Genomic DNA, 18,314 nt, shown 5'->3' with positions numbered 1-18,314 from the left:
CTGAAAAAGTAACTAATTGCTTTACTTAGTTACTTTTTATGGAAAGTAATGGAAACTTTTTAAATCTGGGCAGGGCTTGCTTCTTTGTTTTTAATATAAAACAATTCATAACACTTTAGAATAGGGAACACTTATTCACTGTTAACTACGAGTAAATTTCTAATTTGCTGCTTATTAATAGTTAGTAAGGTAGTTGTTAGGTTTAGGTTTTGGGTAGGATTAAGGGATGTAGAATAAGGTCATGTACACTGACCAAAATTATTAACACAACACTTTTGTTTTTGCCCCCATTTTTCATGAGCTGAACTCAAAGATCTAAGACGATATCTATGTACACAAAAGGCCTATTTCTCTCAAATATTGTTCACAAATCTGTCTAAATCTGTGTTAGTGAGCACTTCTCCTTTGCCGAGATAATCCATCCACCTCACAGGTGTGGCATATCAAGATGCTGATTAGACAGCATACATAGAGATCTAAATGTCCTAGATCTTTGAGTTCAGCTCATGTAAAACGGGGGCAAAAACAAAAGTGCTGCGTTTATAATTTTGGTCAGTGTAGAATAAGGCATCAATATGTGCTTAATTAGTGCTAATAAATGGCTAATATTCTAGTAATGTGCATGCTAATAAGCAACTAGTTAAGAGACCGTAAAATAAAGTGTTCTAATGTAAAAGCCCTTTAACACCTAAAGTGAAATGAATTTACCTCAGGCTGAAAGAAAAGTACATTTTCACAGAAAATCATTAAAAAATAAATATATGCAAAAATATAAGCTATAAAAAATGAAGCACAAATGTTAGTTTATCTAAAGTAATTTTTGCTTATTAGTACGGTTGAATTGGATCGTTGAAGGTCGGCAGCAAAGACACTGGTTAATAAAATGGGATTAAATACATAAAGAATGTTTGTTTTATTTAACGTAATTATTGCAGGGTTGTGTCCTATTCTGGGTTTGCATTTCACTGTTTTTATTTATTTTGAGGAATACTCAATCTGTTTTTTGTGAGTGAGATGAATTAATGCATGTTCACATTTAGCCTAGAATACAGTAACATCACAATTTCCCGACAAGAGACTTGTCAATCAATAAATGGGGAAAAAAGTAACTGGCATTACTTATTTGAAAAAGATATTTTCTCAGATATTTTCTTAGAAATTCAAAAGTAATGCGTTACTTTACTAGTTACTTGAAAAAAGTAATATTATTACGTAACTTGCGTTACCCCAACACTGATTATAAAAACAAACTCAAACTGAGAATCAGCGATCAAACTGAGCCGCTCACAGTCTGTCACCACCAAAATAACATTATAAGTGCTCACTATTTAAAAATATACCTTGTTCTGTTAGATTTATAAAGCTACTGTATCACATTTGATCACCAGTTTCTCTAAATGATCAAAAATGGCTGTTAAACCTGTTTCATCATTTACTACTTTAGACTTTTTTAATGAAGTCAAAGGTCTTTTAGTCTACTTGTACAAATGTCCACTTTCTGGACTCATTGGACTGAGACAGCTTGGCTTTACTTGATTCTCCATGAATCATTTGGTAGACAAATCTCAAATCTGACCATCAGGATCTTTTAGGAATTTTAGTTTGTTTCCAGAAGCTTTACTTTCACTGTTCCTCACTGGAGGAATGATCTTCACAAGCCTCAAAATCATCTCACATCTTTTGAGGAACGTTTATTTGTTCATCACTGGATTGCACTGCATTATATGTTTGGATCATTTCAATCTCATTTTATTAAGACATATTATTGGAGATCTAGAGTGACCGCAGATATTTACATCATTTAATTTGCATCTTTCAAACATCATCTACACAAAATCTGCACAAAAAGACAAGAAAATGTTTGGCACGTAAATGAACCTGAATTACTATAATCTCACCAGTGAAGATGCCAACATGCTCCTGTTTTACTTTCTCTGCACCATGATAACTCAACTAATCTAAAGGCCTGCAAACCAGATAATTCACTAACGGGTGTCTGTGTTAGAGCCGTGTTCCTGAGGTTCAGTGCAGATCTACAGGAGGATCAAGAAGCGGGAAACTACTCAAAGCTCCCAGCACTGATTCATTTCCTGTGTCCGCTCGCAGACTTCCTTCCTGTTTATTGGAAGTGTGTTTCATGTCATGAGTCACTGTCTACAACTTCAGTTCTGTTACACACACACACACACACACACACCAGGTCAATGCAGTACTAGTTCTTATGGAAACTGCCCATAAATATCAATGTCTCTACATGTGCTATATGAATATTTCTATACATATATCTATTGCTATATTTTCCATAAGCAGATCATTCCACTCGGCCCGTCTGGGTTCAAGGCTTTTGAATTAATTAATGAACTTATTTATTTATTTTATTATCTTTTTTATTTTTGTCAAAACTTTCTAATAATGTTCTGTCATATTACTTTAGAATTTTAGGTATATTCATATATATACAGAGAGAGAGAGAGAGAGAGAGAGAGAGAGAGAGCACATGGACATTAGACGTGTGCAAGACTGTTCCTTGAAAATGACCCATTTTAAATTGTAGCAGCTTATTCTGGTCAAGACCCGCCCACTTAGACAGGAAGTGATTGTTTGATTGACATGACAAGAGACAAACCACAGTCAGACCGATCTGTAAAACATTCATTTGAACACTTCAACAATCTCTGCAAACGTCTGAGTGGGACAGAACAGACGAGTGGATCTAGAGATTCCAGACGCATGAAGATGATGTTTCAGACTCACAGTCTGCTGCCGATTCCTCCTAACCTGCTGAACGCCGTCAAACACAATCACTAGCTCTTCCTCAAAATATTAACCTGCTGCTTTAAAAAAAAAGATTCAGTTTCCTGGCAGACCGACACGAACGTCTGCAACTTCAAACGAAACCCAGGCATCTGCGTTCATACAGTATGGCAGGATCGGTTGTGTGGGCGTTGGGTTGGGCGCCACACACACACACACACACACAAACAAACACACACTCGCACACACACACAAACACACGCTCGCACACACACACACAGACGTACAGACACTCCTATAGAGCCCTACCCAGGATGCTGTGCCAGACGGGCAGAAGGGCATGAGAAACAGCAGGTCTTGGGTGGGACGCAGCATGATTCCACCTCTCCATTTACTGACCCAGAACATGAGAGACGTACGCACAGTCTTCTGGGAAACACTGGCCAGTGCGTCAATGCTCCTGGCTGCGGCTCCTTCCTCGTGAAGTGAAGGATGATGGACGTGTGGAACGGAGTCGCGCAGGAGGATGAACGCGACCCGCTGCGTGAAGAAGAGAAGAGATCGGTGTGGAGAACAAACCAAACCAGTGTCACAGATCTAACCCGCTCATCACTAACCACCACACATCCTGCAGTGTGTGTGTGTATGAATGATAGACATGGAATAAAACACATGTGAATGTGTGGATGAAGTTTCATCCATATACTGAAGACCAGCAGATTTTCTAGCACTGTATCCATGCAACAAACTTTACTAAGCAACAATCTGCATTTCTGTTCAAAAGAAAACGCACAAAAAGAAAACACACCCTTGTAATACAACAGTGTTCTTAGCAGATTTCCATGTTGACACACAAGTCTACTATTTTAATCCAGGATGTATAAAAGACTGTGTGTGTGTTTACTGAGAACAAATGATCAACTTCACTGGCAAAGGCAGTTTCTACAAAAGACTTTGGGTTTAGGAGTATTTCAACAATCCGCTCTAGACATTTCACTGAAGTTCATCTGGAACTACACTTCAACTAACTCTCATCAGGAGTATTAGGAGTCTGCTAGGTTATGGTTAGTAGAACAAGTAGACGTGTCGCTGCAAATTTCACAAAAAAGGGGGGTTAGGGTTAGGCAAGTAACACATTGGATTAAACTTTACATTTTGAAGTACACAGACTGAAATGGTATTTTCTTGTAAAACATACTTCAGTGATTTTTGATTTATTTACCGCTGATCAGATATATTGTTTTCAGCACAAACAGCCTAATATTTCCATTTAGACTAGTGTGACCGGCGTCTAACCCTACTGGTTTATGAACAGTTATACAAGCTGTTACAGGACTGACATTCACATTCACTGCACAAAGATGCAATGTTTGTAATGCGTCATCATTTATTTATGACAACAATACAAATTTAATTAACAACATTTTACTATGATTTTTTTGTGTTATTTAATTTGTTAGGTCACTAGAAGCAGTTTGGGCGTACAGCCCTGGAGCTGGTTACATGAACTCCTAAGACTAGTCTTAATAGTTAGTCATCTAATTCTTTTTCTTCAAGACTGGTTCTAAAACAGTTACATAAAAAGCTAAATTGGTCTAATTTGAATCCACAAAGTCAGACTGATTACCCTTTGACTAACTGCTAGTTGCTCAGACTAATTCTCTGTGTTTTGCTGTTGGTTTTGCACAGGCTCAGACCATGTGCCGTTTCAGATTTCATGAACATCATCTTACAGCATTCATTTGTGTCGAGACAACAAGATTATTGGTTAGGCTTTATTTTGCTAGTCCACTCTTGACATTCTACTAACTATAAGTAACTGCAACTACATGTCAATTAACTCTCATTAGAGTATCAGTAGACTGTTAGGTTAGGGCGAGTAGAATTAGTTGACATGCAAAGTTACTTATAACTCATGAGCAGAACGTCTAAAGTGGTCTATCAAAATACAGTGTTAGCAGATTATTGGTAAAAGGCAGAAACACACACACACACACACACACACACACAACGTCTTCAGACTGATTCGAGGTGTTTAAGCTGTGATGGTAAATCACAGCCTCAGGAAATGTACTAAATAAACCACTGGATGAATAAAAATCAGCCCCTGCCACCTATTTTCTTCTCTCAATTAGATGCAGTAGTGACTGTCTGAAGATGAGCTCCTAAATATCAACTCACACACACACACACACACGATAAAGATGTCGCTTTAGACGGGACGGACGGTGGACGTCTTGGGTGAAGTCCATGACTGCAGGACAAACACACTGAACATGAGTGCTGCGATTGGCGACAGACAGAAAACACATGTCAGGCCCCGTCTCTCTCTCTGTCACACACACAGACACACACCATAATCACTCATTACACATGAATAACACACACACACACACACACACGACTCCCTGATCACTGACATTTCAAACACTCGCTGAAAGCATCTGCCAGAACCAGCACTCATTACACACATGAATAACACGCACACACTCATTACACACAAATAACACACACACGTCTCAGACAAACACATTGACTGCATGGAAAAAGCTCTGGCTAACTGGACACTGTCAAGAGCTCCGGTGAACTCGCTGAATCTCTGAGTGTTTGTTCTCAATCAGCTGTTGATTCATTACACTCTGAATTTAATTCACAATGCGTCTCAAACTCCAGTTCACAGACTGACCAACTAGCAGTTAGTCAAGGCATAATCAGTCTTAGTTAGACCAATCTACCTTCTTACATAACTGCTTTGAAAAACTTATGACCTGTCTTGAAGACAAATAATTAGATGACTAACTTTTTAAAACTAATCTTAGCAGATTATGCAACGGCTACACGTCCTGAATTTGAACTGAGGCGGCAGACGGGAACTAGAAATTCATTGATCAAATTAATTCATTAAAAAAAATTCACTCATTCAAAAAGAAATATTTGTCAAAACAAGTTTTGAATGACAGCCTTGTTTGAAAGTTTAAAGTTTTTTGTGCTCCTTTTCTTGGTCTACAGACAGAAAGAGAGAGATGGGGCGACGTATATTGACATGTTGACGAACACTTTGTTTCCCAGAATGCCATGAGCTGCTGGATTTCTCAGAAGAGCAGTTGAAGTTGAGACAAGAACGCGCTGTACGTCTCTGAACGGGCAAATCACAGAATCTCAAGCCTGTCTGACTCAGGTTTCAGAAACATGCATCAAACCAGCAATAGAATCCAACAGGAACACTCAAATAATGAATGCAGCACAACTTCCACACGTAATTATTTCATAAACATCCGTCTCATTTATCATTTTATACGTTTTATCAAAGCTAAAGCCACTGGAGGCTGCACGTCACACGAACTAAACACGACATACTGCAGCTCCTCATGATTTCTGAATTTCTGAGCAAACTCGTCAGATGACCAGTGAAGATGTGTGTGTGTGTGTGTGTCAAAGAAAGCACACGTCCAAAACGTGCAGCTCTGATTTGCACTGCTCTCTTCTGAGGGTCTCAGTGACTTTCAGTGGTTCAGTAACAGACTGAGAGAAGCTCAAACAGACTGAAAGGTGACTAGGAAGAAAAAAAATGACTTCAAAGACCAGGAACACCATGCAGATTAAGCTAAAGATTTTACCAAGTTCTGCTTCAGATTTGAGGATGTTTCTCCCAGTACTTTCAAAATGCATTCTAGTCTTTCAACTGTGATTAAGGGGCCTGAAGGCCTTTTATTTTCCCTGGTAAAATCCTTGAGTGCTTTAGCACTTTGTATTGTGTTGTATCAGTGATCTTCATGTTCTGCACAGTGAGGTTTGTGAGCTTCTGCTGCCACCTGCTGTTCACCTGCGAGTCCTGCATCTGCTCTCATCAAGCCGCTCGTTCCTCCGTCTGCTGTTGTTTGTGTTTCTGGAGCAGGAATGACTGCGGTTATTTTGAAAGCCTACTTCTACAAGAAAATATGAATGAAATCAAGTGCTAGTGTTGTGACAGCATCACAGCGAAACATGGCAGCACCCGATTAAATGATTATACTGGCATAAGAGGATTGTTCGGCGTGTGTAATCACACACACATGCCCTTGACACGGCACATTCTCACTGTTTAGAGCTGATCCACGTGCAGGCTGATATTGTCCCTTCTAGAACAGATTTACCATTGACTAGTTAAGATGTGAAAAACTGTAATGTGTTTTCTTTCAGTAAATCTACACTGATCTGCATCTCTTCTCAGACTCATCGTTCTGAAGTAACGTAAAACCCATTGAAGCTGTAGTTTCATGGCAAATCTCACATTCCCTGATCACGTTGCCCGTCTCTGCTCAACTGTGCTCTCCAGTAAAAGCAAAAACATAAAGATAAATGAAGGTGCTGTATTGTAAACACACGTGTGTTCTCCAGCTCTTCTTTTGCTTCAAGAACAGATCAAGAGAAGCTCAAGAGACTCAAAAGTGATTTGTGACTTTTCATTGTTCTCCAGCTGTTGATCTGCTTCTTCAACTCTAATGTAACAATCAAAGAAAATCCATCACCAACACAAATAAACTTTTTCTTTAATGCAGATATCAGCCCGTTCGAAAGACACCATCTGGGCTTCACCAAGAGAAAATGACTGTGTGTGTGTGTGAGAGATGTACAAATGTTCAACTGCAGCACGAGTCCATGCGTCATATTTCAGCTCTGTCATACTAAACCAGGGGTGACCAAACTCGGCCCTGGAGGGCCGGTGTCCTGCAGAGTTGAGCTCCGAACCCAGTCAAACACACCTGAACAAGCTAATCAAGCTCTTACTATGCATACTTAAAAAGTTCCCAGCAGGTGTGCTGAGGCAAATTGGAGCAAAACTCCGCAGGACACAGACCCTCCGGGACCGAGTTTGGGCACCGCTGTACTAAACACATCTGTAATATTGCAGAAAACAGCGTGTTCCGTGTGTTCGTTTGAGGATCGTCTGCTCAAACTTTGGATTCCTCTTCACGCTGCGCTGAACTCAGAACACCAGCGCTTGATGAGGTTTAATCGGACGTCGTCTTACAAAATAAAAGCGTTGAATCTTCGGTCCATAGCGAAGCAGCACAAACCAGAAATCTACCGCACAGAAGCAAAAACGGAACCAGCGGCGGGCTTTACCCAGAAACCCGCGACAGGAGCGGCGCGTGAGCGCGACACCTCATCCGGCCAGCCGCTGCGTCACCACCTCACGGTACATGATGGAGATGTAGATGAAGAGGAGCAGGATGACGAAGAAGTCGTCCATGAAGCCCAGCAGCCCCACCACGCCCTCGGGGATGAAGTCCAGCGGCGAGGCCAGGTACGTCAGCGCGCCCACCAGACACAGCAGGATCCGGATGCGGAACATCCAGAAGAGGCCGCCGACGGAGAACATCTCTCTGAACGCGTGCCGCAGCAGCGTCGGGACGTCCCGCAGACGGTCCAGCAGCTTCAGGAGTCAAACACAAACACGTTTTAACATCAACGATCAGCTGTGAGCTCATCTACACGCTAGTGTTCTCCTGAACGTACGGTCACGCGTGCACAGCCGCACAGACGCCGCTGTCCAATCGAACGCTCTCGAGAACGAGACTGTACCGCCCCTGATATCACATGACTTAAAGCCTGATATACGTACAGCAAAAGTCAGTTCCTACTATAAAGCCAGTAGAAAGAACGGCGTGTTCATATTTTCACTTCCGTCTGACCTCGATGCAGTGAATAGAATTTCCAGTCTTGCATTTGTTTTTATCTATTGCATAACGGCCACAGACCAGCCGGAGAGAACTGGAAAGTTTGCTTTGGCAAGACATTTTAAACTCCCGAAACGAACTCTGAAAGCAAATGTTAGACCTGATTTTGTCTGAAACGGCGTCACACCAGTTCATTCTTCAAATTTACTTGAAGTCTATCAGGGCATTAACATTACACACCGCCTTTGGTTGCTCTATCATCACTCCAGCTTTATTTCCCCAGCACAAAGGTGTAGGTTTGATTTTGGCATTGGTGGGAACGTAACATTTCATTATTTGATTAAAAAAAGGAAAACTATTTTTTTTTTTCATCTGGCAACACATACCTTAAGAAAAGCAAGCAAACAAACCAACCAACTAACCATGGTTACCAGAAATTAAGCAAGGTTTTGCTACACCACAGTTTAACCATGGTTAAAAAAATATATGGTTGCTACACTTCTATCATAATAAAACCATGGTTAATTTTTTTATAAGATATTTGCATTTGTGTATACTTTCTTTGTTTTTCGCTTTGTTTTTACACTGTGTGCAGAATTATTAGGCACGCTAATATTCTGGTCATATTGTTTTTCCAAGCACATTTTACCAATTCCAAACCACATCAATTTTAATAACTACTATTAATTTTGTATTTAATCATTTATACGTGATATATATTTGTCCATGAAGGCTGGAAGTGAAAAACTCCTTATATTCAGGTGAGCGTAATTATTAGGCACGTGTTCTTTTACATATAAAAAAGCCAAAAAAGAGATTTAACCCAGACTGAAAAGTCAAAAATTATTAAATGCCCATGAGAAGTATGCAAAACTAATGCAATACTAGAATTTGCAAAGTTAAGGCTTGACCATTGGACAGAGAAATGCTCGCTGGGTCAGCACGGTGAGGAAAAAAAACGGTGGAGAAGAAAAGACACGTTAAGTGCAAAAGAATTAAGAATTAAAGTAAAGAATTAGCTGTGAAACCATCAGGAACCATTTAGTCTCCAGCGCCACCATTTTCCGGAGCTGCAACCGACCTGGAGTCTTCAGAAGTTCAATGTGTCAGGTTCTCAGAGACTTTTCTTGGGTGAAAAATCCTAAAAAATTTAAAGAGAATAACATGCGGAAGTGTTGTGAAATACATGAAGACTGTTTTCTATAGGCTTTATAGACAGATAAGTTGAGAGTGACTTTTGAAGGACCAGCATCAAATCCTCTTATACCACTCTTTCAAGAATTTATCTTCCAAAATCTGGCAGTAAGTTTTGTGAGTTCATTTTAGTCCATCTCTGCAAGTCAGACTTGTCAGGATAGGAGACTAAACATGAACTCCCAAAATGTACTGCCAGATTCTGGAAGACAAATTCTTGAATCAGAGGTACAAGAGGATGTGATGCTGGTCCTTCAAGAGTCACTCTCAACTTATCTGTCTATAAAGCCTATAAAAAAAAACAGTCTTCATGTATTTCTTAACACTTCAGAATGTTATTCTTATTAAGTGAGGGTCATTTTTCTCAAGCAAAGTCTCTGAGAACCTGACACATTGAACTTCTGAAGACTCCAGGTCGGTTGCAGCTCCGGAAAATGGTGGCGCTGGAGACTAAATGGTTCCTGATGGTTTCACAGCTAATTCTTTACTTTAATTCTTAATTCTTTTGCAGTTAACGTGTCTTTTCTTCTCCACCGTTTTTTTTTCTCACCGTCCTGACCCAGCGAGCATTTCTCTGTCCAATGGTCAAGCCTTAACTTTGCAAATTCTAGTATTGCATTAGTTTTGCATCCTTCTCATGGGCATTTAATAATTTTTGACTTTTCAGTCTGGGTTAAATCTCTTTTTTATTTATATGTAAAAGAACACGTGCCTAATAATTATGCACACCTGAATATAAGGAGTTTTTCACTTCCAGCCTTCATGGACAAATATATATCATGTATGAATGATTAAATACAAAATTAATAGTATTAACAGTAGTTATTAAGATTGATGTGGTTTGGAATTGGTAAAATGTGCTTGGTAAAAAAATATGACCAGAATATTAAGGTGCCTAATAATTATGCACACAGTATATAACTGTACTGCTGTATGGGTTGATGTTTTTTACAGTTTAATTTAAAAAAAAAAAATCAGAAAAAAGATCCGTTAGTCTCGATCAGATCGCTCTGAAGTTCCAATCTCAATCAAAAGATTCACAAACCCGCTCTTAAATTCTGGTCTAAATCAAATGTTTTGCGAACCCGCTGCAAAGTCCCGATCTAAATCAAATGATTTATGAACAAACTCCGAAGTTCCGATCTGAATTAAAAGATTCGAAAACGTGCACCGAAGTCCCGATCTAAATCAAATGATTCGCGAACCCCCATCGAAGTTCGGTTTGAATCAAATGATTCGCGATACGCAAAGTTCCGATCAATAATGATTAGCGATTCGTGATCCCATTGGAGCACTTTGAAACTGTGAATCATTTTGCGACGCAATGGTTAACTTCAGCGTAAATGACTCACTCAATTGATTCGCTTTGTCCGTTCCTCCGCTTTTCACGTCTTCAGCTGTTTACATTAGCCTACTACTGCTACTGGCCTAGCTTGCTAGTGTCATAAGATTAACTGAAATATGCGGAAAAAAAGTATAATGTTTACAAATGTCAATATTTCCATTACAAAGATAACCAACACTAGAACATATTGAGGTGAGGTAACCGGTTTACTGATAACTAGTGAAACACTCCGTTGATATGATGAGCTGCAGCTCAAAATACATGTTAGATGAAAACAATTGAATGTTCAATTTATTAATATACATTGTATATTTGAGAAATTGTTGTATCTGATGTATTAGTCTACACAGAGTGATAGTCGATGTAAATAGAGCGAACGGGAGAAGCAGCTGAACAAAAAAAAAAAACAAAAAAGCATAACAACAAAGTTAAAGAGGGTAAACTCTATCAGACAACTGAACTGTACACCTCACCCATGTTTTAAACACTCGGGCTGTCTTATTCATGTTCTTATCTACCCATGTATTTCTTGAAAGCGCACAGTTTTCTAGTGTATTTGCTTTAACTTCTCAGATAATATCAATGGAATGACCCATTTCAGATGCGGCTGAAATTACAACAACTGTGGTTACATACACGTTCACTTGTTTGATCCAAATTATTGCTAGGGACAATTGATTAGCCGCTGGATATCGGTAGGGACATGTCCCTAGTGTTCCTACTAAATTCTACGGCCTTGCCCCAGCGTCAACTGATTGTGAAGCGGTGCGTTTCATCGGCCTGTGAAATTCAACTGGTCACAAAAATGACAGTTCTATCATCATTTACTCACCCTCGTGTTGTTCCAAGCCTATGCGTTTCTTACTTCAAAAGAAGATATTTTGAAGAATGTTTGTAACCATTTAGTTAATTTGGTCCCCATTGACTGTGGAAGTCAGTGAGGACTGGGAACTGTCTGATTACCAACACCAAGGGACAAGGGACAAACTTATTAACTGAACATGATGTGTTTATGTTTCGGTTTTATAAATACAAAGTGCCGCCCGGATTCATACTCACAGAGCGCGGCTGTCCAGAGAAGCGACGGTTGTAGTCGTTGATGTCGTTGAGGATCAGCGCGGGTTCGACCTGTCCGTCTTGTGTCTCAGCGCTGTGCCCAGTGTCTTGGAAAAGCGGAAAAAGCAGGGTCACCTGACAAACCAATAAAGGTCAACAGTCAACAAACACATATAGACCTACTAACTGGCCACTCATCATGTGGTTAACTGTAATGCTGTGAGCTACCGAGTGTAGAAGTGTGACAAAACGTGACAAACGTCTGTGCGGTCCGGCTCACGACTCGAGTGTATTATTGACCTGCTGAGCATCAGCATATGAAAGATTTGCGTGTGGACATTTACCATTTGTCTACAGATGGGGCAGTTGATGGCGCCGAGCCACGTCCCGTAACGCCAGTACGCGATGATGCACGGCCCTTCGATAAATAACAACACAGATACTGATTATAGATCAGCAGATACGGTCACGTGTAAGACCTCGTCTCGTCTGAGATCAGCCTCACCGCAGAAGAGATGACCGCAGTTGGTCTCTACGGGCAGAACGGCCTGCTGCAGACACACGGGACACGACATGTCTGAGTAATACTGATGCCTCGGCTCTGACGACGACACCTGACGAACACACAACAAACACTGTCACACACCTCACGGCGCTGGAGACACGTCTGACGGAATCATATAGACAACGCAGCTTTACAGAAAATCACGATGTTCATGTTAATAGTATCTTCACGAGTCATAAGCACATTTAGCAGATTACAGCTGGATAATATAGCTACACTTTGAAGCAATAAATAAAAATAAAAAAAATCACAAAGCTGTGATTCGCATTACAGTATATACTGCTTAGTGTGAGTTTTTTTTTTTAAATAAAATGAGATTTAAGACTTTTTTTTTTTTCTCAAATGCTGCACATTTCTTTGTGAAACTGAAATTTGTCAAATAACAACACTAAACTGACATTTTGAAACAAATCTCACATCAAATGAATAAATAAAACAAATAAAAGAAACCTATTCGTATAAACAAACTAAGGCTTTCTCTGGGCTCTTTTCTTTTAAAATGAGAGACAACCACTGCATTTTAATCACCATCTAAACAGGCAGCTGTTTTTGAGCTGTTTGTGATTGAAATTAAATTGCATAATTTTGAAATTGTGAAGTAAAAACAGAACGGTCTGACTTTGTGAAATTATGCTGCGTAGTGTAAAACACATCTGCACGAAACACAAACAGATAGATCTCCAGAACAGAATAGGGCACCCCTGCTCTAACCCTAATCAAACACACCTGAGCATGCTAATCAATGATCATTAGAAAATCACAGGGGAGTTTAATCAGGGTTTGAGCTACACTCTTCAGTGCATTGGCCCGCCTGGGCAAGATTTGTCTTTCTAAAGCCGGGCTCACACTACAGGATTTTTAGCCCGATTTTGCCCCCGTTTTCCCCTCCCGAGAATCGGAGCAAAGATCTTGTCGAGCACCTCGATCGGACCTCGATGTTTGGCACGGATTATCTGGTAATGTGAGACGTTCACAGATCAAATCTGGCAGCTCCCGATCTGCTCTCACACAAATCGGAGCCGCCCCGATCATATCAAACATGTTTGATATTCAGGACTTTAAATCGGGATGATCACGGCTGTGATTACGTCAGTACTTTCACAACAGCCAATGTCAAAACAGCTGCTGTACGGTCCGTCGGATAGTGGAGATGGAGGAAACTGCCTCTTATGTTTTTGTAGTAACACTGTCTGTATAATATGTTGAAAGCATACCACAACCGCATGGAGCAAGGAAAGCTCTGGAGTGTAATCGTCTCAGTTTTCAACATATCGGGTGAGTGCATAAAGCTGCTAGCACGCTAACTAACATTTGTAAACATTAGTTGCTGAAATGATGATCGGTTGTGTAAGATCACGTGAGGCGCTCCCTCCCTCATGATAATCTTAATAATATCTTGTAGTGTGTGATGCGCCACAATTTTCATATCTTGTAGTGTGTGCATGTTTAAGATTTCAGGGAAGATCATCTGCAAAGATTCTCCTTATGTGTGTGCTGCAACCAGATTTCTTAATCGGTTAGGACTTTAAAAATCCTGTAGTGTGAGCCCGGCTTTAGGACAGTCAGTTCTCCTCAGAGATGCATTAAACCCCCAGCTATATCACGATTTGTGAACATCTCAACCAACTTGAATTGCCACATATTTGTAGCGACTTTTGCTGGCTTCTGGTTACATCCCTTCTAACCTATGTTAAAGGAGAAGTTCACTTCCAGAACAAAAATTTACAGATCTGTCATTTTTATTAAAATTATGCAATTTATATATTCTTTAATCTCAAATGCTCGTCTTGTCTTTCTCTCCCTGAACTCTGTGTATTCTGACTCAAGACAGTTCGGGTATGTCGAAAAACTCCAATCGTATTTTCTCCCTCAACTTCAAAAATCATTTCAGAATCATCCTACATCACTGCAGAAGAACAGACACAGTGTTTACAAAGTGAACATGCAAAGAAGATCAAACACCCTTAACAAAAAAGGTAAAACAGCGATATAGGACGATTTTGAAGTTGAGGGAGAACATGAGATGGGAGTTTTTCCACATACACTAACTGACATGAACCTGAACAAAAACAGTCCAGACAGAGTGAGACAAGACGAGCGTTTGACATTAAAAAGTATATAAATTGTCTTATTTTTATGAAAATAACCGATTAAAAACAATACACAGAATCTTTTGACTTACAATCTACAACTAGACGGATGTACTGTTACTTCCACTACAGTCAAAAGCCTGGGTGTTATATTAGACAGCAACTTGTCTTTTGAAAATCATATTTCTCATGTTACAAAAACAGCATTCTTCCATCTTAGAAACATTGCCAAGCTGCGAAACATGTTACCTGTTTCTGATGCAGAAAAGCTAGTTCACGCATTCATGACCTCTAGACTGGACTATTGTAATGCACTACTAGGTGTTTGTCCTGCATCTTCAATAAACAAGCTACAGATAGTCCAAAATGCAGCTGCTAGAGTCCTTACCAGGTCAAGAAAGTATGATCATATTACCCCAATCTTAAAGTCTCTGCACTGGCTACCTATTAGGTTCCGCATCAGCTACAAAATAGCACTACTTACCTATAAGGCACTTAACGGTTTAGCTCCTGCGTACCTAACTAGTATTCTACCACGCTACAATCCATCACGCTCCCTAAGGTCGCAAAACTCTGGACTGTTGGTAGTACCTAGGATAGCAAAGTCCACTAAAGGAGGTAGAGCTTTTTCACATTTGGCACCCAAACTCTGGAACAGCCTTCCTGATAACGTTCGGGGTTCAGACACACTCTCTCTGTTTAAATCTAGATTAAAGACGCATCTTTTTAGCCAAGCATTCAAATAATGCATCTCAAACTTTTCCTGCAGCTATATCTGATCAAATGTTCATTATTAATCTTTTAGCTCTGGTTTAACAAACCTTCCTTTTCTTAGTTTGAACAGCAGCTACGCTAATTATGTTCCTATTTGTTCTCTGTTTTTGCCATGGGATTGACATCCCATGGTAACTAGGAATTCACAAGCTCCAGTGTGGATCCAGAACACTTAAGAAGAGATGATGCCAACCCCACAGAGGACTTCAGATGATGCCAACCCTGAAAACATACAGCACTACCGAATTCTGCTACTAATTTATAGTGTTCTTTGTCTGTTTGATTACGTCATTAATTGATCTTTACCACACATCTCTGCCATATGTGCATCAAGCTACTACTACATATATTGTAAAAATAAAAATGTCAATTTGGTGTAAAGCTGCTTTGCAACGATATGTATCGTGAAAAGCGCTATACAAATAAATTTGAATTGAATTGAATTGAATTGATTGTTTCGCTAGATAAGACCTTTCTTCCTCGGCTGGGATCATTTACAACCGCATTTGTGATCGTTTGAAGCTGCATTTAAACTACATTTTGGAAATTCAAACTCGGGGCACCATATCAGTCCATTATATGGAGAAAAATGCTGAAATGTTTTCCTCAAAAAACATAATTTCTTTACGACCGAAGAAAGAAAGACATGAACATCTTGGATGACAAGGGGGTGAGTACAGTTCTCCTTTAATGGTGTTTTATGTGTTTAGTTAATCCTAAACAGTAGCGCACTGATAGCACTACTACTACGAGTGTTAATTAAGACTTTTGGCATTAACATGTAAATTACATTACAAAAAGTTGAGATCTGCTATACAGTGTTTATAGTGAACCGTATGTACGTTGTGTAATGTTGCATTTACAGTAGGTGTATATCTATCTACTTTTAGCGGGTCAGATTCAAACCTGAGCAGTGTGACTGAATCATATGAGGCTGAACCTGATCCCAGACCAGCGCTGAGAGATATTTTTACACATGGCCTCGAGCTCATCATACAAATATAGACTGTAAGCATGAGCTTAAATAAACAGCAGGATTATGGAGCGCAGCTGCTCGTATCAAACGGTGCTGATATGAGCGCGAGCACTAGTGACTGAAATAACGCTGGCGTTCACAAACCTGTTCTGACTGAAGCTGCTCTCTGACCACACGCACATGCTCCTGATTCTCCGGGTGAATCCTCTGCTGCTCATTCCTGAGACGACACCAGCACTGTGTGTTAGTATGTGTTGATAGAGTGTGAGGTCAGAGGTCAGAGGTCAGCGTCGACTCTCACCTGCAGAGCAGCGTCGCCAGACCCACCAGAAAGGTGACGCTGAGCACCAGCACGAGCAGGACGGGATCGCTCACTCCTTCAATCAGAGAGTCCTCATCTGGAATCATAGAGCTGCCGTCCACACACTCGTTTGCTTCCATTACACCTGCTCATATCCTCCAGTCACAGATCACACGCACGCGCCTCCGATGACCTGCCAACATCAACGTCAGCACAGCGAATTCACTCTTTCACTCATCAGACACGCATTAAACTGATCCAAACTGACAGTGAAGACATTTATAATGTCCCAAAAGATTTTGATTTTAAATAAATGCTGTTCTTTAGAACTTTCTATTCATCTGTGAATCCTGAAAAATGAAATATATGACAGTTTCTACAAAAATATTGTGCAGCACAGCTGTTTCCAACATTGCTAATAATCAGAAATGTTTGTTGAGCAGCAAATCAGTATATTAGAATGATTTGTGAAGGATCATGTGACACTGAAGACTGGAGTAATGATGCTGAAAATTCAGCTGCGCATCACAGAAATAAATTACACTTGAACACATAATAACATAGAAAACAGCTAGTTTAGATTGCTAACTGTTACTGACTCTAACTTACACGTCTGATGATCTCTGATAGTCACAGAAACATGTTTGATAATATGACAACAACATTTCATTTAAATGTCGGATCATTTAACAATATCAATATTAATAAATCAATAATAATGTCTTTCACACCTGATAATCTGTGAGAATCACACACGACTGTCTACTGTGACAATAATATGACATGAACACGGGTGATGATCCACAAGAATCACATCATTTAAACGTCTGATTAATCATGAGAATAAATACATTGTATGGAAATAAACCCACAACATTCACAGGAAACAGCTGCACACACACACACACGTGATGTCAGCGACTTCCGTTCAAACACTTACATGAGACAAACACAGCACGGTCTCGGGCCTCAAACACACTTTCGCGAAGATAAACGTTTAGTGTTTGTGTGTGTTTACCGTTGTTGTGGACTCCGTTAGTTCCGCATGCTTCTTTTTCTTCGTGTTTACGGCGGTTAATGTGCGGAATGTTGTTCATCATCGCCCCCTTCTGCTCCGGAGTGTGGAGCAAACAATAGACTCACATTCTGAGGAAAAGCGAGAGAAGAACCTTATCACCCTATCAGCATTTTCTCTTGTATTCATCATATCTTATAAAATCCTGTTCTCTTTTTTTAAAAACGAACAAACTTCCGCAATCCTTGACCGGCGCCGGCGCGTTTCTCTGCCTGTCTTATATCATCAAGTCTTATCGGAGCGGTTTTTTACCATACTATTTTTAACATACCATAATATTTTTCCTACGTTTTAAATCTATCTTTTACCAAAGCGGTTTTGTCTTGTGAGATTTTCCGTCAGGCATTAGGTGCCCCGATCCTGCAGGGTGGCAGCTGAAGGACCCCGTGTGTCTGTCGGACTGGGGGAAAAAATCGTCAGAGCGGAGCCGCTAATGTGTGTCTGTCCCCGCCGGTTTATTCGTCAAAATCAGCTTCTCACCGCTCTAATTCGACGGGATTTCACTCATTAGCGGACACTGATCG

The 18,314-nt window shown here is 40.1% G+C and overlaps 1 protein-coding gene across 2 annotated transcripts; it reads right to left on the bottom strand.

The window, feature by feature from the left end:
* Positions 1-7,258: 7,258 nt before the first annotated feature.
* rnf170 (ring finger protein 170) lies at positions 7,259-18,213 on the bottom strand. Of its 2 annotated transcripts, XM_051109795.1 has the most exons (8): positions 18,099-18,213; positions 17,656-17,861; positions 16,716-16,908; positions 16,559-16,634; positions 12,515-12,623; positions 12,354-12,427; positions 12,013-12,144; positions 7,259-8,170 (listed from the first exon to the last, which is right to left on the bottom strand). In XM_051109795.1, exons 3-8 carry the CDS (start codon positions 16,853-16,855, stop codon positions 7,901-7,903), a joined length of 801 nt encoding a protein of 266 aa, XP_050965752.1. In that variant the 5' UTR covers positions 16,856-16,908; positions 17,656-17,861; positions 18,099-18,213; the 3' UTR covers positions 7,259-7,900. The 2 variants fall into 2 exon arrangements, with proteins under 2 accessions (XP_050965752.1, XP_050965753.1); XM_051109796.1 differs by lacking the exon at positions 18,099-18,213 and having other exon boundaries at positions 17,734-18,045.
* Positions 18,214-18,314: the final 101 nt, after the last annotated feature.

This window comes from Labeo rohita, chromosome 5 (assembly GCF_022985175.1).
Source record: "Labeo rohita strain BAU-BD-2019 chromosome 5, IGBB_LRoh.1.0, whole genome shotgun sequence".
Lineage (NCBI taxonomy): Eukaryota > Metazoa > Chordata > Actinopteri > Cypriniformes > Cyprinidae > Labeo > Labeo rohita.
The sequence above is the reverse complement of the archived record's forward strand: the minus strand, read 5'-3'. Positions and strand labels throughout refer to the sequence as shown.